The following is a 21,630-nucleotide window of genomic DNA, read 5'->3' as shown; positions in this document are numbered from 1 at the left end:
GTTCCGTTTGCATGATCTCCACAGAAACAGACAACGAACACAATATGAACAGCTGTATATTTGTATATATATAAAAATAATTTAAAAAACGCACTGTAGTTGAAAAACATTATTTCCAAGTTCAAGAAGCGGACATTAACAAATAAAAAAGGACAGTGTTTCAGTTTTTGTCGGTAGAAACAAAATGTAAAATAAAACGATGCATCACCAACACATTCAAGATGAAATTAATTCTTAGCTTAAAAAATAAAATAAAAATTTAAAATAAAATAAAAATGAGATGTTAACAAATGATAAATGATTGTATTGAATTTCAGCATTCAAAGCATACGCCTAATGGAAACAACATAATGTTTTCATTCTGCACAAGCATCCATGTCTGACAGGTTGACAATGTATTAGAGAGAGAGAGAGTGTGTGACCAAAGACCAAACAGGGCAATTAGGCTGTAGAATGCTGACAGCCAGAGTGTTTGCATTGAGCTTCCCTACAGTATGGATCCCCCTTCGTTTACAGGAAGTTGACAGGAAAGCCTTCTCTTCATACCGTTTTAAAGTCTCAATCTGTGATTCACTTTTCCAGCCCAACGGCAGCCTCACCACTGTTTTTGCCATAAAGCTGAGGGATGGTGCTTGAGAAATTAAACCAATACCTAAATTCATAGATGGCGCTTTACGGTCTCTACAGACCATCAGATCAACATGATATTCTTTAAAAAGCAATTGGTATACAACGAGGCGGCAGGGTAGCCTAGTGGTTAGAGCGTTGGACTAGTAACCGGAAGGTTGCAAGTTCAAATCCCCGAGCTGACAAGGTGCAAATCTGTCGTTCTGCCCCTGAACAGGCAGTTAACCCACTGTTCCTAGGCCGTCATTGAAAATAAGAATTTGTTCTTAACTGACTTGCCTAGTTAAATAAAGATAAAATACAATTTTAAAAAACGACCATTGAACAGCTGCCTGTAACTATTGCAGGTTGCACCTTTAAATGTAAATGAAGGATAAGCCAACTTCTAAAGAAGGATAAATGATGAAGGAAAAAGCCAACAAAGACCTTGACCAGAGGAGGCTGCTGAGGGGAGGACAGCTCATAATAATGGCTGGAATGGAGCAAATGGAATGGCATCAAACACCTGGAAACCATGGAAACCGTGTGTCTGATGTTGTTGATACCATTCCACCTATTCACTCCAGCCATTACCACAAGCTCATCCTCCCCAATAAAAGTGCCACCAACCTCCTGTGACTATTGAACGGTTATGTCTATGTTCAGACGTGTGATAAATGCTTAAATTAGTAAAAGGCACAATTATGTTCTCTCCATTAAAGGTAAAAACATGCATCTTGAACATTCTTTCAGTCAGCATTCTAAACCTCAAGAACATTCTGAACATTCTTTCAGTCAGCATTTTAAACCTCAAAACATTCTGAACATTCTTTCAGTCAGCATTCTAAACCTCAAGAACATTCTGAACATTCTTTCAGTCAGCATTCTAAACCTCAAGAACATTCTGAACATTCTTTCAGTCAGCATTTTAAACCTCAAAAACATTCTGAACATTCTTTCAGTCAGCATTTTAAACCTCAAAAACATTCTGAACATTCTTTCAGTCAGCATTCTAAACCTCAAGAACATTCTGAACATTCTTTCAGTCAGCATTCTAAACCTCATCTTTGTTGAGGTAGTTTCTATCTGATTTTAATTTAATTATCACGATGACTTACTGTATGTGCAAAACCAGAATTGTTTTTAATTTTTAAATAACATTTAGCATATTCATGGTCATCGGCAAAATATGATTTGTAACACAGTGTTCTAACAATGATAGAGTTGTGCTGAATGTTTTCCTAAAGCAGCCTGAAGTACATACCTGTATTGTATCACTGTTTCAAGTGGCTATGATACCAAACTCATACCTGTCCAGCCCAGGCTACTGAAAAATCTATCTACTCCTACATTTATTGAAAAGGAGATCTCCACCAAAAATCAAAACTCCAATGCTTAGGTCTCTATTCAATCCGTATCGCGGAAATTAAGCGTTACAGTGTGATTTATTTTTAAAGGCGATGTTAGCGGAGACTGCATTCACTGCCGACGACGGCTCAATAGTAAAAATGACCTTCGAATTTAAATCTGTAACGCTCCACTGATTCAGATGGACTAGAGCCTATAGTGATCTTTCTGAACATGAGTTGATCCCAGAGCAGCAACTGATTGGATATTCCTGTGCTGGTTCCTGTGCTGGTTCTTTTGGAGCCTGCTTGCTGGTGCGCTCATGTCCTCTGATGATTGAGTTTGACTTACTCTCCATTTTCTTGTGTGCTGCTGCTTGTCCAGTGCCCACAGTATAGTCATTTACCAGACGCTTTTATCCAAAGTGACTCACAGAACTGTCAACATTGACAGTGACAAACATGTACCTGCCAAAATAAAGGAAACACCAACATAAAGTGTTTGAATAGGGCGTTGGGGGCACCACGAGCCGCCAGAACAGCTTTAATGCACCTCTCGGCATAGATTCTATAAATGCCTGAATCTCTATTGGAGGGTAGCGACACCATTCGTCCACAATCATTTTTAATTTGGTGTTTTTTTTTTTTTTGATGGTGGTGTAAAATGTTGTCTCAGGCACCGCTCTAGAAGTGTTCAATTGTTTTTGAGATCTGATGACTGAGATGGCCGTGGGCATATGGTTTACACCGTTTTCATGCTCATCAAACCGTACAGTGACCACTCGTTCCCTGTGGATAGGGGGGCATTGTCATCCTGGAAGAGACCACTCCCATGATAGAAATGGCTGTTGTATCACTCAGAATGGCTGTGTATTTATTGGAGTTGACCTTGCTCTCTAAGGGGGTTCGGTGGACATAAACCACGGCAGGAAAACACACCTCGCACCATAACAGAGCCGCCAGAACCCTCATTTACTCAAGTGTTTCCATTACTTTGGCAGTTACCTGTATATGTGGCCGATCGATCCAATGTGGGAAATCGAACCCCACCCTGATGTTGACCGCACCATGCTCTAACTCTTACTCACTGAGCCAGGTGTAGACGCACAGGATCATCTTATAGTCTGAACACCTTGTTAGGAATCTAAAAACAGGTCGCGAAGAGTCATGTCTGAACAGCCCCATTGGAAACAACATTAGAATCCATTACAGTCTGTTGAGTTCTAGTGTTGCCTTCCGAGGTTCCGGATGTTCCGTAGGCCTCAGCAGAGACACAGGCTACCGGTGTTTCCCCCTTCCTCTTCGACATGCCCTCTATCAAACTTCTGCTGTTGTGAACCCTTCCAGGGGACGATGGGGACAGGGATGGGGACGGGGCAGCGGTGTTGGGGGTGACCTTAATGTTGTTTTGAAAAATAAAGTTACACACATTCAATTTAGGCTTACACTCTTATCTAGAACCTTAAAAGGTTTCTCCTGCTGTCCCCATAGGGGGGGAACCTTTTGAAGAAGCCTTTTGGGTTCCGTATAGAACCCTTTTCACAGAGGGTTCTACGTGGAACTTAAAAAGTATTCTATCTCGAACCCAAAAGGGTTCATCAAATAGGGCGTTGGAGAGAGGAGAACTGATGTTTTGGCACTACACTACATATTTCATTTTTTTTATTAGTTTATTTGACAGACCTTCATGTTCTTCCCTGAGGTTATGAGCTCTCCATAGCCCTGTTGGTGGGAGAAGGCGTAGGCTGAGCGCCGGGAGCTGGTCCTCCGAACACGTCTTAGGTTCTGCTCCTTGGGACCCAGCTTTCTGCTGGCCTGCTGCAGGCTCCGCACCTGGGGGCGGAGGACAACAACAGAGAGTACCGTTATTGTGGATAGTCAAATTAATATAATAGTTTGGTTAAAAAACGTTTACATGCTTAGCATGAGGAACAATTTCCCTAATAATCCTGTTGACATGGACACATCTGAAATCAGGCTACCTGATTGCAGAAAATCACCAATCAAAATAAATGCTCTAACACAGCGACCATTTTATAGTAGTGACATTTTTTGCGAAGCCTATTTGAGTCTGAGTTCGGACATACAAAGTTTGTATGTGAAAACAAATTATAAGAGTCATACTTCCAGTTTTTCCCGAACTCACTTCAATCGCGTATTAAAGAGGGAGGTTGAGCTGACAGATTCTGGGACATGATCAGATCACATGTTCAGATCACATGATCAGATCCCATATTCAGATCCCATGTTCAGATCCCATATTCAGATCACATGATCAGATCCCATATTCAGATCACATGATCAGATCCCATATTCAGATCACAAACACCACTGGAATGCTGATTAAGCTGTTTAAACGTCCTAATAATTTAAAAGATTGCTCAGACAACCAGATGTTTTAATCAGTGCTTAATCATATACTTACTTCAATTTTGTCCTTATGCCAATTAAGATAAGCAGACTGTTGCATAACCTGGCTACTGGCATAATCAATTTTATTCCTGTGCATGTTTCGGGTGTCAACGGGCTTTGTCTGCTGACTATATGATAGTGAGAAAAGGGGATACCTAGTCAGTTGGACAACTGAATACATTCAATTGAAATGTGTCTTCCACATTTAACCCAACCCCTCTGAATCAGAGAGGTGCGGAGAGCTGCCTTAATCAACATCTACGTCTTCTTCAGCGCCCCGGGGAACATTGGGTTAACTGCCTTGCTCAGGGGCAGATTTTTTACCTTGTCGGCTCGGGGATTCGATCCAGCAACCATTCGGTTGATGTTTCCCCTGTTCCTAGTGGTTACGGCGTCTGTCAATCAAGTTCTCTTTACCTTGTCTGTCAGAGTGGGGTAAAGGTCTGTCTTCAGAAAGCGGACTGCCAACCCTGGCATGACACACGCCACGGTGGTCAGCATTATAACCAGCCACACACTCTTCTGAGTCAGACAGTTACGGGCTGTGCCTGAAAAAAACACAACAAAAATACCCTCGGACTCAAAAAAATGCTCTGCATATTTGTACAATTTCATCTATCATTATTGTACTCTAGATTTAAAACTGAAGAACACGAGGTTAATGTATTACATGAGGTTACTGAATTACACTAGGTTACTGTAAAGTACTGATGTGAAAACTGCTATATAAATACATGTATCAGAGAATCACTGAGGAGAGAATCACTGAGGAAAGAATCACTGTGGAAAGAATCACTGTGGAAAGAATCACTGTGGAAAGAATCACTGAAGAGAGAATCACTGAAGAGAATCACTGAGAGAGAATCACTGAGGAGAGAATCACTGAGGAGAGAATCACTGTGGAATATATCACTAGCCACTTTAAACAATGCTACCTTATATAATGTTACATACCCTACATTATTCATCTCATATGCATATGTATATACTGTACTATATATCATCTACTGCATCCTTATGTAATACATGTATCACTAGCCACTTTAACTATGCCACTTTGTTTACATACTCATCTCATATGTATATACTGTACTCGATACCATCTACTGTATCTTGCCTATGCCGCTCTGTACCATCACTCATTCACATATCTTTATGTACATATTCTTTATCCCTTTACACTTATGTGTATAAGGTAGTAGTTTTGGAATTGTTAGCTAGATTACTCGTTGGTTATTACTGCATTGTCGGAACTAGAAGCACAAGCATTTCGCTACACTCGCATTAACATCTGCTAACCATGTGTATGTGACAAATACAATTTGATTTGATTTGACATGTGATTGATTGACTGACTGACTTACCAATGAAAGGAAAATGGCTGGGGAATATGCTGAAGAGGCCGTCACTGTGCATAGCGAATAGAATGGCAAAGTAGACAGCCAGGCTACCCCACACAAATACGTGATTCACAGCTGTCCAATAGGAGGTGTCCAGGCCAATCTGTAACCGAACAAAACAACCACATGTTCATATCACATATCAGTAAACAGTGACATGTTCATATCTTGTTATGTTAGATTTGAGTTAGTTAGTTAGTTTATAATGCATGGTTTGAGAATAACCATTTACCCTGGCTATCGCCCACTAACAGAGCCTGGGGGCATTTTTTATGATGTTTCTTCTGATTAATCATTTATATCTTTGCCATGGCAACCAAGGCACGAGGTATCAAAACAAAAACTAACACAAAACCCAGGAAGGTTTGAACAAGTCACCTACCGTACTCACCTGAACACCTAACATACTGTAGATGTGAGCTGGATACAGCCCAGAAAATGTCAACCTACAGACATAACAAGCTTGTATTTGTATTTATTATGGATCCCTATTAGTTCCCGCCAAGACAGCAGCTACTCTTCCTGGGGTTTATTATGGATCCCCATTAGTTCCCGCCAAGACAGCAGCTACTCTTCCTGGGGTTTATTATGGATCCCCATGAGTTCCTGCCAAGGAAGCAGCTACTCTTCCTGGGGTTTATTATGGATCCCCATTAGTTCCCGCCAAGGCAGCAGCTACTCTTCCTGGGGTTTATTATGGATCCCCATTAGTTCCCGCCAAGACAGCAGCTACTCTTCCTGGGGTTTATTATGGATCCCCATTAGTTCCTGCCAAGGCAGCAGCTACTCTTCCTGGGGTTTATTATGGATCCCCATTAGTTCCTGCCAAGGCAGCAGCTACTCTTCCTGGGGTTTATTATGGATCCCCATTAGTTCCTGCCAAGGCAGCAGCTACTCTTCCTGGGGTTTATGATGGATCCCCATTAGTTCCTGCCAAGGCAGCAGCTACTCTTCCTGGGGTTTATTATGGATCCCCATTAGTTCCTGTCAAGGCAACAGCTACTCTTCTTGGGGTTTATTATTGATCCCCATTAGTTCCCGTCAAGGCAGCAGCTACTCTTCCTGGGGTTTATTATGGATCCCCATTAGTTCCTGCCAAGGCAGCAGCTACTCTTCCTGGGGTTTATTATGGATCCCCACTAGTTCCCGCCAAGGCAGCAGCTACTCTTCCTGGGGTTTATTATGGATCCCCATTAGTTCCTGCCAAGGCAGCAGCTACTCTTCCTGGGGTTTATTATGGATCCCCATTAGTTCCTGCCAAGGCAGCAGCTACTCTTCCTGGGGTTTATGATGGATCCCATTAGTTCCTGCCAAGGCAGCAGCTACTCTTCCTGGGGTTTATTATGGATCCCCATTAGTACCCGCCAAGGCAGCAGCTACTCTTCCTGGGGTTTATTATGGATCCCCATTAGTTCCTGTCAAGGCAACAGCTACTCTTCCTGGGGTTTATTATTGATCCCCATTAGTTCCTGTCCCCATTAGTTCCTGTCAAGGCAGCAGCTACTCTTCCTGGGGTTTATTATGGATCCCCATTAGTTCCCGCCAAGGCAGCAGCTACTCTTCCTGGGGTTTATTATGGATCCCCATTAGTTCCTGCCAAGGCAGCAGCTACTCTTCCTGGGGTTTATTATGGATCCCCATTAGTTCCCGCCAAGACAGCAGCTACTCTTCCTGGGGTTTATTATGGATCCCCATTAGTTCCCGCCAAGGCAGCAGCTACTCTTCCTGGGGTTTATTATGGATCCCCATTAGTTCCTGCCAAGGCAGCAGCTACTCTTCCTGGGGTTTATTATGGATCCCCATTAGTTCCTGCCAAGGCAGCAGCTACTCTTCCTGGGGTTTATGATGGATCCCCATTAGTTCCTGCCAAGGCAGCAGCTACTCTTCCTGGGGTTTATTATGGATCCCCATTAGTTCCTGTCAAGGCAACAGCTACTCTTCTTGGGGTTTATTATTGATCCCCATTAGTTCCCGTCAAGGCAGCAGCTACTCTTCCTGGGGTTTATTATGGATCCCCATTAGTTCCTGCCAAGGCAGCAGCTACTCTTCCTGGGCTCCAGCAAAATTAAGGATGCTATACATTTGAAAAACATTACAATACACAACAGATTTCACAACATATTAAGTGTGTGCCCTCAGGCCACTACTCCACCACTACCACATATCTACAACACAGAATCCTCTGTACTGCGTATCAAATAAAATACAATTATATTAGTCACATGTGACAGTGATGTGCTTACTTACAATCCGCTAACCAACAATGCAAAAGGAACAATTAAAAGGAACTAGGAAGTAATTAAAGAGCAGCAGTAAAATAACAATAGCGGGGCTATATACAGGGGGTACCGGTACAGAGTCAATTTTTTTTTTAAGTTTTACCTTTATTTTACTAGGCAAGTCAGTTAAGAACAAATTCTTATTTTCAATGACAGCCTAGGAACAGTGGGTGAACTGCCTGTTCAGGGGCAGAACGACAGATTTGTACCTTGTCAGCTCGGGATTCGAACTTGCAACCTTTCGGTTACAAGTCCAACACTCTAACCACTAGGCTACCCTGCCACCCCAATGTGGAGGCTATATACAGGGGGTACCAGTACAGAGTCAATGTGGAGGCTATATACAGGGGGTACCGGTACAGAGTCAATGTGAAGGCTATATACAGGGGGTACCGGTACAGAGTCAATGTGGAGGCTATATACAGGGGGTACTGGTACAGAGTCAATGTGGAGGCTATATACAGGGGGTACCGGTACAGAGTCAATGTGGAGGCTATATACAGGGGTACCGGTACAGAGTCAATGTGGAGGCTATATACAGGGGGTACCGGTACAGAGTCAATGTGGAGGCTATTATACAGGGGGTACCGGTACAGAGTCAATGTGGAGGCTATATACAGGAGGTACCGGTACAGAGTCAATGTGGAGGCTATATACAGGGGGTACTGGTACAGAGTCAATGTGGAGGCTATATACAGGGGGTACTGGTACAGAGTCAATGTGGAGGCTATATACAGGGGGTCCGGTACAGAGTCAATGTGGAGGCTATATATCAGGGGGTTCCGGTACAGAGTCAATGTGGAGGCTATATACAGGGTGTTACGGTACAGAGTCAATGTGGAGGCTATATACAGGGGGTACTGGTACAGAGTCAATGTGGAGGCTATATACAGGGGGTACCGGTACAGAGTCAATGTGGAGGCTATATACAGGGTGTTACAGTACAGAGTCAATGTGGAGGCTATATACAGGGGGTACCGGTACAGAGTCAATGTGGAGGCTATATACAGGGGTACCGGTACAGAGTCAATGTGGAGGCTATATACAGGGGGTACCGGTACAGAGTCAATGTGCGGGGCTATATACAGGGGGTTTACCGGTACAGAGTCAATGTGGAGGCTATATACAGGGGGTACTGGTACAGAGTCAATGTGGAGGCTATATACAGGGGGTACCGGTACAGAGTCAATGTGGAGGCTATATTCAGGGGGTTTATTATGGACAGAGTCAATGTGGAGGCTATATACAGGGGGTACCGGTACAGAGTCAATGTGGAGGCTATATACAGGGGGTACCGGTACAGAGTCAATGTGCCCCCTGTATATAGCCTATATACAGGGAGCACTGGTTAGTTGAGGTAATATGTACATGTAGGTAGAGTTATTAAAGTGACTATGCATAGATAATAAATAAATAGATAATAACAGAGAGTAGCAGCGGCGTAAAGGGGGGGGGGGGGTAGCCATTTGATTAGACATTCAGGAGTCTTATGGCTTGGGGGGTAGAAGCTGTTTAGAAGCCTCTTGGAACTACACTTGGCGCTTCTGTACCGCTTGCAGTGTGGTAGCAGAGAGAAATGTTATTGTGTGTGTGTGTGTATGCATGTGTCTATGTATGTGTCTCTTCAGAGTCCCCGTTGTTCCATAAGGTATATATTTATATATATTATATATTATATTTATCTGTTTTTTACATCTAATTGTACTGCTGCATCAGTTACTTGATGTGGAATAGAGTTCCATGTAGTCATGGCTCTATGTAGTACTGTGGAATAGAGTTCCATGTAGTCATGTCTCTATGTAGTACTGTGGAATAGAGTTCCATGTAGTCATGTCTCTATGTAGTACTGTGGAATAGAGTTCCATGTAGTCATGTCTCTATGTAGTACTGTGGAATAGAGTTCCATGTAGTCATGTCTCTATGTAGTACTGTGGAATAGAGTTCCATGTAGTCATGTCTCTATGTAGTACTGTGGAATAGAGTTCCATGTAGTCATGGCTCTATGTAGTACTGTGGAATAGAGTTCTATGTAGTCATGGCTCTATGTAGTACTGTGGAATAGAGTTCCATGTAGTCATGTCTCTATGTAGTACTGTGGAATAGAGTTCCATGTAGTCATGTCTCTATGTAGTACTGTGGAATAGAGTTCCATGTAGTCATGGCTCTATGTAGTACTGTGGAATAGAGTTCCATGTAGTCATGGCTCTATGTAGTACTGTGGAATAGAATTCCATGTAGTCATGGCTCTGTGGTACTGTGGAATAGAGTTCCATGTAGTCATGGCTCTGTGGTACTGTGGAATAGAGTTCCATGTAGTCATGGCTCTATGTAGTACTGTGGAATAGAGTTCCATGTAGTCATGTCTCTATGTAGTACTGTGGAATAGAGTTCAATGTAGTCATGTCTCTATGTAGTACTGTGGAATAGAGTTCCATGTAGTCATGTCTCTATGTAGTACTGTGGAATAGAGTTCAATGTAGTCATGGCTCTATGTAGTACTGTGGAATAGAGTTCCATGTAGTCATGGCTCTATGTAGTACTGTGGAATAGAGTTCCATGTAGTCATGGCTCTATGTAGTACTGTGGAATAGAGTTCCATGTAGTCATGGCTCTATGTAGTACTGTGGAATAGAGTTCCATGTAGTCATGGCTCTATGTAGTACTGTGGAATAGAGTTCCATGTAGTCATGGCTCTATGTAGTACTGTGGAATAGAGTTCCATGTAGTCATGGCTCTATGTAGTACTGTGGAATAGAGTTCTATGTAGTCATGGCTCTATGTAGTACTGTGGAATAGAGTTCCATGTAGTCATGGCTCTATGTAGTACTGTGGAATAGAGTTCTATGTAGTCATGGCTCTATGTAGTACTGTGGAATAGAGTTCTATGTAGTCATGTCTCTATGTAGTACTGTGGAATAGAGTTCCATGTAGTCATGGCTCTATGTAGTACTGTGGAATAGAGTTCCATGTAGTCATGGCTCTATGTAGTACTGTGGAATAGAGTTCCATGCAGTCATGGCTCTATGTAGTACTGTGGAATAGAGTTCCATGTAGTCATGGCTCTATGTAGTACTGTGGAATAGAGTTCCATGTAGTCATGTCTCTATGTAGTACTGTGGAATAGGGGTTCCATGTAGTCATGTCTCTATGTAGTACTGTGGAATAGGGGTTCCATGTAGTCATGGCTCTATGTAGTACTGTGGAATAGAGTTCTATGTAGTCATGGCTCTATGTAGTACTGTGGAATAGAGTTCCATGTAGTCATGTCTCTATGTAGTACTGTGGAATAGAGTTCCATGTAGTCATGTCTCTATGTAGTACTGTGGAATAGAGTTCCATGTAGTCATGTCTCTATGTAGTACTGTGGAATAGAGTTCCATGTAGTCATGGCTCTATGTAGTACTGTGGAATAGAGTTCCATGTAGTCATGGCTCTATGTAGTACTGTGGAATAGAATTCCATGTAGTCATGGCTCTGTGGTACTGTGGAATGTGTCTATAGAGTTCCATGTAGTCATGGCTCTGTGGTACTGTGGAATAGAGTTCCATGTAGTCAATGGCTCTATGTAGTACTGTGGAATAGAGTTCCATGTAGTCATGTCTCTATGTAGTACTGTGGAATAGAGTTCAATGTAGTCATGTCTCTATGTAGTACTGTGGAATAGAGTTCCATGTAGTCATGTCTCTATGTAGTACTGTGGAATAGAGTTCAATGTAGTCATGGCTCTATGTAGTACTGTGGAATAGAGTTCCATGTAGTCATGGCTCTATGTAGTACTGTAGAATAGAGTTCCATGTAGTCATGGCTCTATGTAGTACTGTGGAATAGAGTTCCATGTAGTCATGGCTCTATGTAGTACTGTGGAATAGAGTTCCATGTAGTCATGGCTCTATGTAGTACTGTGGAATAGAGTTCCATGTAGTCATGGCTCTATGTAGTACTGTGGAATAGAGTTCCATGTAGTCATGGCTCTATGTAGTACTGTGGAATAGAGTTCTATGTAGTCATGGCTCTATGTAGTACTGTGGAATAGAGTTCTATGTAGTCATGGCTCTATGTAGTACTGTGGAATAGAGTTCCATGTAGTCATGGCTCTATGTAGTACTGTGGAATAGAGTTCTATGTAGTCATGGCTCTATGTAGTACTGTGGAATAGAGTTCCATGTAGTCATGTCTCTATGTAGTACTGTGGAATAGAGTTCCATGTAGGCATGGCTCTATGTAGTACTGTGGAATAGAGTTCCATGTAGTCATGGCTCTATGTAGTACTGTGGAATAGAGTTCCATGCAGTCATGGCTCTATGTAGTACTGTGGAATAGAGTTCCATGTAGTCATGGCTCTATGTAGTACTGTGGAATAGAGTTCCATGTAGTCATGTCTCTATGTAGTACTGTGGAATAGAGTTCCATGTAGTCATGTCTCTATGTAGTACTGTGGAATAGAGTTACATGTAGTCATGTCTCTATGTAGTACTGTGGAATAGAGTTCCATGTAGTCATGTCTCTATGTAGTACTGTGGAATAGAGTTCCATGTAGTCATGGCTCTATGTAGTACTGTGGAATAGAGTTCCATGTAGTCATGGCTCTATGTAGTACTGTGTGCCTCCCATAGTCTGTTCTGGACTTGGGGACTGTGAAGAGACCTCTGGTGACATGTCTTGTGGGGTATGTATGGGTGTCTGAGCTGTGTGCCAGCAGTTTAAACAGACAGCTTGGTGCATTCAACATGTCAATACCTCTTACAAAGACAAGTAGTGATGAAGTTAATCTCTCCTCCACTTTCAGCCAGGAGAGATTGACATACATATTATTAATGTTATCTCTCTGTGTACATCCAAGGGCCAACCGTGCTGCCCTGTTCTGAGCCAATTGGCAACTGACCACAAAACTGAACAGTAGTCCAGGTGCGACAAAACTAGGGCCTGTAGGACCTGCCTTGTTGACAGTGTTGTTAAGAAGGTAGAGCAGCATTTTATTATGGATAGACTTCTCCCCATCTTAGATACTGTTGTATCAATATGTTTTGTCTATGACAGTTTACTCCAAGCAGTTTAGTCTCCTCAACTTGCTCAATTTCCACATTATTCATTACAAGATTTAGTTCAGGTTTAGGGTTTAGTGAATGATTTGTCCCAAATACAATGCTTTTAGTTTTCGAAATATTTAGGACTAACTTATTCATTGCCACCCACTCTGAAACTAACTGCAGCTCTTTAAGTGTTGCTCTCATTTCAATCGCTGTGGTAGCTGACGTGTATAGTGTTGAGTCATCCGCATACATAGACACACTGGCTTTCCTCAAAGCCATGTCGGTAGTAAAGATTTTAAAAAGTAAGGGGCCTAGACAGCTGCCCTGGGGAATTCCTGATTCTACCTGGATTTTGTAGGAGAGGCTTACATTAAAGAACACAACACATTTGTTTTCCAAAAATGTACTAAGGGTTGGTAACAGGATGATTGGTTGGCTATTTGAGCCAGTTAAGGAGGCTTCACTATTCTTAGGTAAGGGAATTTCTTTTGCTTCCCTCCAGGCCTGAGGGCACACACTTTCCTGCAGGCTTAAATTGAAGAAATGGCAAATAGGAGTGGCAATATCGTCCGCTATTATCCTCAGTAATTTTCCATCCACGTGTCAGACCCCTGTGTCATTGTTAATAGACAACAATATTTATTTTCACCTCTTTCACACTGACTTCAAGGAATTCAAAATTACAAGGCTTGTCTTTCATAATTTGGTCAGATATACTTGGATGTGTAGTGTCCATGTTTGTTGCTGGCATGTCATGTCTAAGTTTGCTAATCTTGCCAATTAAAAAAATCATTAAAGTAGTTGGCAATATCAGTGGATTTTGTGATGAATGAGCCATCTGACTATGTCTCTTACCTGAACGCTCACCACTATGACCAAGGATGTTGATATGATGACGGCGAAAGCCTGCTGGTCTGAGATGTGTGATCCGTCGTCCCTGGCGACGAGGCAGAAGGCTCCGTAGGGGATGAAGAAGAGGAGGAAGGAGGTGCCCACCCCCTGTAGCGTACACAGGAAGAACTGTCTCTTGTTGAACAGGACATTGAGTTGTCCTGGACGGTACAGGCTAGGGTAGCGGTGGCTGTTGGCTTCGTTCACATCCTGGGGATGAAGCGAGTTGTTGTGATGAGAGGTGTGTGTGTACGCTGGATTACATTGTCTGGTTTCCCAGATACAGATTTAGCTTAAGTCCTGGACTAATAAGCACTTTAATGGACTTTCTCCATTGGGTAGGCTTTTTAGTTCAGAACTAGGCTTAACCTGTGTCCTGGTCAGTTTACCGACTCTAAATGATATTGAGTTAGAGTTGCGTGAGGACAAGGGTAGTAATTAAGGACAAGGGTAGTAATTAAGGTTTAGGTGGGGTAGAGGTAGTTAGAGGTTTAGAGTTCCTACGGGTATTTTGTTAGGACACAGGACAAAGGGTATCTAAAAACATTACATATTCACCTGTATGACTTGGCAGAATCTTGAAAAGAAAAAAAACGAAAGAAAGTAAGTAAGTTAAGGAAAGTGAAAGAAGGCTCGGCGGGTTGCCGTTGTCTGTAGTTTCTACCAGTTCTTACCTGATCGAAAATCCCCATGGCCAGAACTGGCAGGGATGTGTAGACTATATTGAAGAGAGTGATAAACCACTGGTCATAAACCGTCTAAGAACAGAAGAAGGAATAAGGTGAAGAAAAAAATGTATACAAAATGTATACACCTATAAAACGTTGATGAACTATAATGGTGCATTGTTCTTCGCCCCAATGCAATAGCATTTATAACTGATTATTGTTTTTTATTTTCAAGAGACTTCGGACAAAGACAACTACCGTAAGTACATTTTGTTCCTACGTTTTCCCAAAATATATATATATATATATTATTTTTTTGGTCACTTTTAATTACCTGAGCTGAGAAACCACAGAAGAAGCCGAACCAGAAGTGCACCAGGGTGAAGGCAAAGTTCTTGTAGAAGAAGTAGAACAGGAAGTTGCACATGCGGAAATAGGACCAGCGGCCGTGGACCAGCAGGAGACGCTGCAGATAGCGGAACTGGGCAAAGGAGTAGTCGGAGGCTAGCACAGCCTGCATGCCCTCCTGACCTGATATACCTACACCTATATGAGCAGCTGGACAGAGAGAGAGAGAGAGAGTGATCCTGCATGAAATGATAAAATATACAGACAACAAATTCCAATTGACTATACTTAAACTCTTTAACATCATCCTCAGCTCTGGAAATTTCCCCAATATTTGGAACCAAGGACTGATAACCCCAATCCACAAAAGTGGAGACAAATTTGACTCCAATAACTACCGTGGGATATGCGTCAACAGCAACCTTGGGGAAATCCTCTGCATTATCATTAACAGCAGACTTGTACATTTCCTCAGTGAAAACAATGTACTGAGCAAATGTCATATTGGCTTTTTACAAAACTATCGTATGACAGACCACGTATTCACCCTGCACACCCTAATTGTCAAACAAACAAATCAGAACAAAGGCAAAGTCTTCTCATGCTTTGTTGACTTCAAAAAAGCTTTTGACTCAATTTGGCATGAGGGTCTGCTATACAAATTGATGGAAAGTGGTGTTGGTGGAAAAACATACGACATTATAAAATCCATGTACAAAAACAACAAAAAACACACACATTTCTTTCCACAGGGCCGTGGGGTGAGACAGGGATGCAGCTTAAGCCCCACCCTCTTCAACATATATATCAACAAATTATCAAGGGCGCAAGAACAGTCTGCAGCACCCGGCCTCACCCTATCTGAAGTCAAATATCTACTGTTTGCTGATGATCTGGTGCTTCTGTCCCCAACCAAGGAGGACCTTAGGCAGCACCAAGATCTTCTGCACAGATTCTGTGCCCGACCTCAGCCCTGACAAAAATAATGAGTTCTGAAAAAGGTTGCCAGGACCACAAATACAAATTCCATCTAGACACCGTTGCCCTAGAGCACACAAAAAAACTATACATACCTCGGCTTAAACATCAGCGCCACAGTTAACTTCCACAAAGCTGTGAACGATCTGAGAGACAAGGCAAGAAGGGCCTTCCTTCTATGCCATCAAAAGGAACATAAAATTTGACATACCAATTAGGATCTGGCTAAAAATACTTGAATTAGTTATAGAACCCATTGCCCTTTATGGTTGTGAGGTCTGGGGTCCGCTCAACATCCAAGAATTCACCAAATGGGACAAACACTGAATTGAGGCTCTGCATGAAGAATTCAGCAAAAATATCCTATGTGTACAACGTAAAACACCAAATAATGCATGCAGAGCGGAATTAGGCCGAAACCCGCTAATTATCAAAATCCAGAAAAGAGCTGTTAAATTCTACAACCACCCAAAAGCCTTCCATAACAAATCACCTACAGAGAGATGAACCTGGCTTCTCCTAAGCAAGCTGGTCCTGGGGCTCTGTTCACAAACAAAAACAGACAGTGCCCCAGGACAGCAACACAACTAGACCAAACCCAACAAAAAGATAATTACTTGACATGTTGAATGCTATTTGGCCCTAAACAGAGAGTACACAGTGGCAGAATACCTGACCACTGTGACTGACCCAAAATTAAGGAAAGCTTTGACTATGTACAGACTCAGTGAGCATAGCCTTGCTATTGAGAAAGGCCGCCGTAGGCAGACCTGGCTCTTAAGAGAAGACAGGCGATGTGCACGCTGCCCACAAAATGAGGTGGAAACTGAGCTGCACTTCCTAACCTCCTGCCAAACTTCTGACCATATTAGAGACACATATTTCTATCAAATTACACAGACCAACAAAGAATTCGAAAAAACAAAATCCAATTTTGATAAACTCACATATCTACTGGGTAAAATACCACAGTGTGCCATCACAGCAGCAATATGTGTGACCTGTTGCCACAAGAAAAGGGCAACCAGTGAAGAACAAACACCATTGTAAATACAACAAATATTTATGCTTATTTATTTTCCCTTTTGTCCTTTAACTATTTGCATATCATTACAACACTGTATAAACATAAGGTTATATTGGAAATGTCTCTATTATCTTGTGTAATATTTACTGTTCACTTTTTATTGTTTATTTCACTTTTGTTTATCCATTATACTTGCTTTGGCAATGCATTTTTTATTTTATTTTTACTGTTGAGAGTTAGAATAGTAGAATATAGGAGGTGCAATTTCAAAACTAAACTTGGTTGTGCATCCGCAGTCTTCCTTTTGTTATATATCATTTACTGACAGTCACACAATTAGCATTTTTAGATTCCTAAATTACTCTTCTTAGTCTAGCCAGCTATCTCAACTTGTAGAAAATTCATGGCTGAATTACGGATCAGGTACATATTGCATTTGCCCAGGGGCCTTGATTTCCAGGGGGCCTGTGTTGATTTTGTTAGTCACTCTCACACAGATATCATATTAACATGTCAATAGTCATGGAAAAATGTGTAGAATTGCAGGAAATTAGCTTTAAAACTGCAGACATTTCTCTCCACCCCATGGCAAAATGTGTAGAATTGCAGGAAATTAGCTTTAAAACTGCAGACATTTCTCTCCACCCCATGGCAAAATGTGTAGAATTGCAGAAAATTAGCTGTAAACTGCAAAAAAAAAGCGTATTTGTTTACCTTTTGTTCATAAAAGAAAATGTCTGCTAACAGACTGCTACATGTTAAATTAAAGTTTGTAATCCTGGTGCTGAGCTTATCTGAGTTTGTGTGTATAGTGCCTAATGGTATAGTTAATAGGCTATGTGTTTGTCGATGGACTGAGATGAATGAAGCTACAGTAACCAATGTGATAACGGCTGGGGACATTTTGGCCTGTTTTTAAATGTTCTCCAAATAGCATTTGAGTTTTTAAATTGTATAGAAATGCAGTAAATCAGTTTCAACTTCCTTAGAATTAATTGGATGGGGGGGAAAGGCCCCCAAAACCCCATCCCCATTATTGACAAAAAAAAAAATTAAATTTGATTTTACATATCCATTTAAACCATTGTAAATCCACTTCGCAACTTTTTAGGGTAATCAAAGACATTACCATGACGAACCATGTTAAGTTTGGTATTGATCTCTTAAAATATTAGAAAACTAATTAACCAATTCACGTTTTTCACCGTGTAACGCTAACGCTTAAAATAATCATATAAAATCTTCTCAGATTCACTCCAAATTTGGTCTTTAGACATAAAAATCTGATTTTACGTGTACCATTTAAAGCACTGTAAATCTACTCCACAGTGGCCTATCAACTTGAAACTTGTCATCTCTATTATGGATGTCCCTAAGAGGAAGCACATTGAATTTGTAAAAAAAAACAAGGAAACTATTAGCAACTCATTCTTTGCATATTGAACCCTACTGCTCAAATTCCTCTTCTCCTCATGAAACATACATCAGATTCACACCCGATTTTGTATTTAGACTCATGATTGAACATGAAGGAAGATAGTATGCACTCTCATGTAGGAACTTTGTTTTCCAACTGATCTTGTGTCCTTCCTGACATCCTGTGAACCCCGTTCATTGCTGCTCATATCTGCTGCTGACTGAGCAACACCGCGAGCTGAATATAACGTAACCTATGTATTACTCTTGATCATGCTGACGTCATTGGCTCCGTCTCCTATGGCCAGAGTCACAGCCATCTTGTTCGTCTTGACCAGCTCCACCACCTGGGCCTTCTGCATGGGAGTCACCCTACAGCAGATCACTGTCTTACACAGACAGGCAGTCTCCAGAAGGACCTGCTCCAGCTCAGGCTCCAGGCCATGGGCCTACAGGGGGGTTAATAGGAGAGGAGACAAAGAGATGCATTTATTATATGATTTTATTGTCCATTTTGGTTAGAATGGAAATGATCTTGTGTCTTTTCTCTACAACACCGCCAGTGACACAGACACATTAGGCCTATTAAAACCACTATTATCACCACCCTGCAATGTTAACCAGTCCTGTGGTGTTTAACATCCCAGCCCTCTTGCAGAGCAGAGACAAGATGTAGCAAACAGTGTGGGCTCAGTGTGTGTACCGAGTACAAGAGTGTGAGACAAGTCAGGTGTAGGAGCAAAGCAGTGGAGGGTCTGTCTGCTGATGAAAAAGGTCTAGAAGCCAGTTGTAAAATGAATTGCCCAGCATTGGAACAATAAAGCTTTTACGAATCTGAATCTGAGTCACAGCTCTAGGTCTAGGAGCAGTGATGATGTAATAATGTGAGGTTCTGTCTGCTGATGAGAACCCTGGGCAACCAACAACTCCCCCCTGCAAGGGCAGTGTGTCTGTCTGTCTGTCTGTCTGTCTGTCTGTCTGTCTGTCTGTCTGTCTGTTGTCTTAATGACAGCCCTTCTCACAGAGCTAGGAGACTCCCTAATCACCAGCAGTCTGCTCATTAAAGTCTAAGCAGACTCAGCAGACTCAGCAGACGCCACAGGAACAAAGATATTAAACGGTCCTTACCAGATAGACACACACCCATACACACATTCAACAGGGATGAAAATATAGTCCAGGCATCTGGTTTGGCAAGCCATTTCATTATATGTAGAGAAACAAAAGAGGAGCCTCCTTACCAGACTGTGTCCATTGATGATTAAGGCATACTCTGCTATGATGGTTTCTTCAAATACAGAATCGTCTGAGAAGTCATCTGTCTTCTCCACATCTACAGTACCGCTGACCCTGCCCAGGCCCAGAATGTGCTCCTTAGCACTCCTAAAGACAGAGTGAGGGTGGTGGTGGTGGGGGGGGACATAAACAGATGTCATTGGGACACATTTACTGGCTGGCTGGCTGGCTGACTGGCTGACTGGCTGGCATGGTGATAGCTTCCCTCTGGGATCAATTGTTGGGAGAATAACAAGTTCTTAGTCCAACTAAAGTGGAAGGAGGAAACAGAATCCCCTGGGGGACCTTGTCACGTGACCAAGTCAGCCAGCCAGCTCTCACTTTGACTCTCAAAAAAAAAAAAAAGCTTCACTTTTTATAACATTCAGGTCAATCAATCAAATGTTTTTATTTTTATAAAAGCCCTTTTTTCCCACCCCCATCATCAGTTGTCACAAAGTGCTTTACAGAAACCCAGCCTGAAACCCCAGAAAGCCTGCAATAACAGACACAGATGATTGATTACCTGCAGGTATAGTCATGACTGAGAGTCTGTTTCATGACCATGAGGCCTAACCTGAGTTGCTGCTGCACCTCTAAGACAGAATGTCCTGATATGATAAACACTTCGTTCATATCGTCTCTCAGCATGTTGCAGGAGTAGCCGATGTTCATCGCCGTCTCTGCAAACCACAGAATATGTCACGTTACCTCCAATTTTATGTTCAGTATTGTCAATGTATCATTGACACTGAACACAAATGTATTACTGTGAAATGCCTTTCATGCACGCTCTTTCCCAACAATGCAGTAATCTATATCAGTAGTACTCCAAAATAAAGTATTTGTAGAGGGAGTAAACTTCATGGTTCAAGACATTGGTCCATCTCTTCATTGGTGCTTACCTAACTTATCCCCAGTGAGAACCCAGATCTTGATGTTGGCCAGGGTCAAACTGGCGATTGTTTCAGGAACCCCCTCCTGCAGTTTGTCTTCTACTGCTGTGGCTCCTAGGAGCTTGAGAGGGGGAAAAACAACCAGTAGAACCACTGACTTCTACTGCTGTGGCTCCTAGGAGCTTGAACCCCTGTCTTCTAGCTGTGGCTCCTAGGAGCTTGAGAAACAACCAGTAGAACCACTGACTTCTACTGCTGTGGCTCAACCAGTAGAACCCCTGTCTTCTACTGCTGTGGCTCCTAGGAGCTTGAGAGGGAAAACAACCAGTAGAACCCCTGACTTCTACTGCTGTGGCTCCTAGGAGCTTGAGAGGGGGGAAAACAACCAGTAGAACCCCTGACTTCTACTGCTGTGGCTCCTAGGAGCTTGAGAGGGGGAAAACAACCAGTAGAACCCCTGAGAACACACCCCAGACTGGGTCAGCCATGGTGCAGCGTCCCTGGAACAGTTGAAGGGTTAAGTGCCTTGATCAAGGGCATAACGGCAGGGCATCTAGGATACTGTTGCCTCTGGTCAGTCTAAAGGTCAGTCTTACATCAACCCTTTATCTCCTCATAGAGAGCAGCCAGTCCGTCATCTCTGTTCTTTATAGGTCAGTCTATAGGTCAGTCTATATATCAGTCTATAGGTCAGTCTATATATCAGTCTATAGGTCAGTCTAGAAATCAGTCTATAGATCAGTCTATATATCAGTCTATAGGTCAGTCTATATATCAGTCTATAGGTCAGTCTATATATCAGTCTATAGGTCAGTCTATATATCAGTCTATAGGTCAGTCTATATATCAGTCTATAGGTCAGTCTATATATCAGTCTATAGGTCAGTCTATAGGTCAGTCTATATATCAGTCTATAGGTCAGTCTATATATCAGTCTATAGGTCAGTCTAGAAATCAGTCTATAGGTCAGTCTATAGGTCAGTCTATATGTCAGTCTATATATCAGTCTATAGGTCAGTCTATATATCAGTCTATAGGTCAGTCTATATATCAGTCTA

The 21,630-nt window shown here is 42.1% G+C and overlaps 1 protein-coding gene across 1 annotated transcript in view; it reads right to left on the bottom strand.

The window, feature by feature from the left end:
- Positions 1 to 38: 38 nt before the first annotated feature.
- atp8b4 (ATPase phospholipid transporting 8B4) overlaps positions 39 to 21,630 on the bottom strand; it is a 63,001-nt gene continuing 41,409 nt past the window's right edge. The window contains exons 19-29 of the mRNA XM_065022262.1: positions 20,582 to 20,693; positions 20,254 to 20,359; positions 19,643 to 19,784; positions 18,667 to 18,850; positions 14,967 to 15,190; positions 14,639 to 14,722; positions 13,929 to 14,174; positions 5,729 to 5,867; positions 4,782 to 4,912; positions 3,636 to 3,785; positions 39 to 3,348 (exon numbers count right to left, since the gene is read on the bottom strand). Coding sequence (XP_064878334.1) covers positions 3,118 to 3,348; positions 3,636 to 3,785; positions 4,782 to 4,912; positions 5,729 to 5,867; positions 13,929 to 14,174; positions 14,639 to 14,722; positions 14,967 to 15,190; positions 18,667 to 18,850; positions 19,643 to 19,784; positions 20,254 to 20,359; positions 20,582 to 20,693 — 1,749 coding nt within the window. The 3' untranslated portion in view covers positions 39 to 3,117. The remainder of the gene's footprint in view (positions 3,349 to 3,635; positions 3,786 to 4,781; positions 4,913 to 5,728; positions 5,868 to 13,928; positions 14,175 to 14,638; positions 14,723 to 14,966; positions 15,191 to 18,666; positions 18,851 to 19,642; positions 19,785 to 20,253; positions 20,360 to 20,581; positions 20,694 to 21,630) is intronic.

Source organism: Oncorhynchus nerka, linkage group LG9a (genome assembly GCF_034236695.1).
Source record: "Oncorhynchus nerka isolate Pitt River linkage group LG9a, Oner_Uvic_2.0, whole genome shotgun sequence".
Lineage (NCBI taxonomy): Eukaryota > Metazoa > Chordata > Actinopteri > Salmoniformes > Salmonidae > Oncorhynchus > Oncorhynchus nerka.
Note: the sequence above shows the minus strand (reverse complement) of the source record. Positions and strands in the feature narration are given on the sequence as shown.